Source organism: Montipora foliosa, chromosome 13 (genome assembly GCF_036669935.1).
Source record: "Montipora foliosa isolate CH-2021 chromosome 13, ASM3666993v2, whole genome shotgun sequence".
NCBI lineage: Eukaryota > Metazoa > Cnidaria > Anthozoa > Scleractinia > Acroporidae > Montipora > Montipora foliosa.
This window is the reverse complement of record NC_090881.1, coordinates 32205457-32207967: the sequence shown is the minus strand read 5'-3', so window position 1 is coordinate 32207967 and position 2511 is coordinate 32205457. Positions and strand designations below refer to the sequence as shown.

Sequence of the window (2511 nt, the reverse complement as noted above, 5' to 3'; positions counted from 1 at the left end):
TACAAATGTAAACCTTTCATTGTTTATTTTTAATTTGAAACCGCGAGTACTAAGTTATTTTTAGGATACTTCGCCCACATTGTGCGACCTGAACGAGATGGAATAATTGCGAAAGACTTGAAAATGAAATTTCTGTTAGCCAGGCCATTCCCCTCTTTATCCGTTGAGCGTCCGTTTCGACCCAAATTAAAAGATAAGAACAAAATGGTTAAGAAAACGAAGATTGATGAAGCTCTCCCTTGGTTAAATGCTCAAACGTAGTTTTCAGAGTTTGTCCGTTAATGACAATAAACCTCTTGTGTATCTTTGAGTACATAAACATTTCGCCATCTCCTATGTCAAACCAAAGACCATGGACTTGAAGGGCATTTTGATCAAGTTTATCACGGACAAATCCATAAGATTTAATGTTCTGCATTTGTTCAAGAACATGAACCTAGAGATAAGATGAAAGGAATGTGGCCCATCAGTGATTATTCCCAGTTCCCTTCAGCCAAGTTGAAGTCCCAGGGGAACTAAAAATGACTGGGGTACTTGTCAGAAATATTGAAAAGAACCCCTAAGAGGTACCAAGATCCTGTCCTGGGCACGGCATAAAATCTTTTTTTTCACCCCTAAGAGGTACCAAATTATGAGTTTTAATTAGACAAAATTTAAATTAGTTAATTATTAAATGTCTCCTGTCATAATTTTTCGGCTCTAAACCCAAACAGGTACCGCCAAAACTCCCAATCCCCAAACCACTTTTTTAACCACTGAAGATACAACGAGCATCCCCGTCCTTTTTATATGGCTGGAGCACTTATTGGGGACACTGTAAATTGAAATTAACAAATCAATGCAAATTAAGCCAGATGAGTAAAATTGTCTGGCATTAAACAGAAGACAGAGTAAAATCTGCAAAGCTCACCCTGGGAAGGAAAAGGGCACTCTAGTAATTTTATTAATACCTGGGACAGCTTATCAACAGCTGGAAGATCCTTTTCCTGATCAAACAAAAGCTCCAGTGTTTCTTGCTTTTTGGTACCACTGATGACAGAAACTTCATTTAGCTTCTCACCGTGAAATTCAAGCTGTTCATATTTTGTTAAGGAGGCTTGTGCATAACGCTTGAGCCAGAGTGAGATCCAAGATGATGTATTTTCTACACTGTCACCAAGTGAGTGATGCAAGAATGCCATTGCCTACATGTTGAATTGAAATTCTATTTTCATTAAAAATGTCATTTCACTTCAATTTCAGTTATTTTCCTTACAAAAGTATCACCATGGTACTCAGGAGTTTCAATAAAATCTGAAAATGGTAGCTGGTTTTAGTAGAGTAGCTGACAGTTATCATTGTCAAAATGAACTTTAATCTTATGTTAATGGGAGAATCTGTCTTTAATTACTTCAATTTAGGGAAAAAAGTAGCCAACCTCTCGCCACCTATTGGTACCTATTGAAACCACTGGATACTTTATGAAGTAGTGAATTTAAATCCTTATAATATCTTACCTTGCAATCTGAATGGCCACAAACAGCAATGTGTTCAACTCCAGTTGATATTGCAAGTTCCAGAGCAGCTCTTTCTGACAATGCACTTGAATGACTTTCTCCAAACAGCTGACTGTGAGGCATGATATTCCCTGGGTTTCTTACAACAAACATATCCCCAGGATCAGCTTGGGTGATGCTTGTTGGACACAAGCGACTGTCCATACAAGTGATCAAAAGAACCCGAGGCTGTAAAAAGATATAGATATTAATTTATTTAAAACAAACCTTGGACAGCAGATTTCAAATGAGTCATGCTTCAGAATAATTTTGCTTTAGCATTATTAATACTGGACAATTTCTAGGTGACGATTTTACTCGTCAACTGAGGGCATCCTAGGGCGTTTGAGGTGTCAGTGGGTCAAGGCTTTGTTTGTGTATGGAAGGTAACATTTCAAATACATACAACAGTGTTGAGAAACCCAACTGAAAGAGGCCACAAATTTGATTATTAATTGACAGAGTGTAAGAGCCTAGAAGGCCCATACACTTATCTCCGGTTTCATTAGCATGAAGCGACTAGGAGTATTTCTACTCCCCCCTGGATGGGATGCTAGTCCATTGCAGGGTTACCCCCAGCATTTTTCCAGTACCCATTTATACACCTGGGTGGAGAGAGGCACTGTGAGAGTAAAGTGTCTTGCCCAAGAACACAACAAAATGGCCCCAGCCAGGACCCGAACCCGGACCACTCGATCCGGAGTCGAACACTCTAACCATGAGGCCACCGCGCATCCCTGGTTTACAGAGTGTGGTAGCATTAAATTTGGGACAAAGTGAATACATTTCATTTGATGGTCTGATTGCGATCTGAGCTAGTCCAGAGAATCTGAAATTATATTCTGCCGATCTCACTATTCTCAAAAGTATTCACCTCCACCGGCCCATCCTTTCCAGTACTCCACGATAATCAGAGGACATCGAGTAAACAAAGGAACTCGAATTCAGACCAATTTTTTTAAAAACGTAAACAGAA

The 2511-nt window shown here is 39.3% G+C and overlaps 1 protein-coding gene across 1 annotated transcript in view; it reads right to left on the bottom strand.

The window, feature by feature from the left end:
* LOC137982301 (beta carbonic anhydrase 1-like) overlaps positions 1-2511 on the bottom strand; it is a 2854-nt gene continuing 343 nt past the window's right edge. Inside the window, exons 2-4 of the mRNA XM_068829377.1 lie at positions 1497-1724; positions 951-1184; positions 1-436 (exon numbers count right to left, since the gene is read on the bottom strand). Coding sequence (XP_068685478.1) covers positions 209-436; positions 951-1184; positions 1497-1724 — 690 coding nt within the window. The 3' untranslated portion in view covers positions 1-208. The remainder of the gene's footprint in view (positions 437-950; positions 1185-1496; positions 1725-2511) is intronic.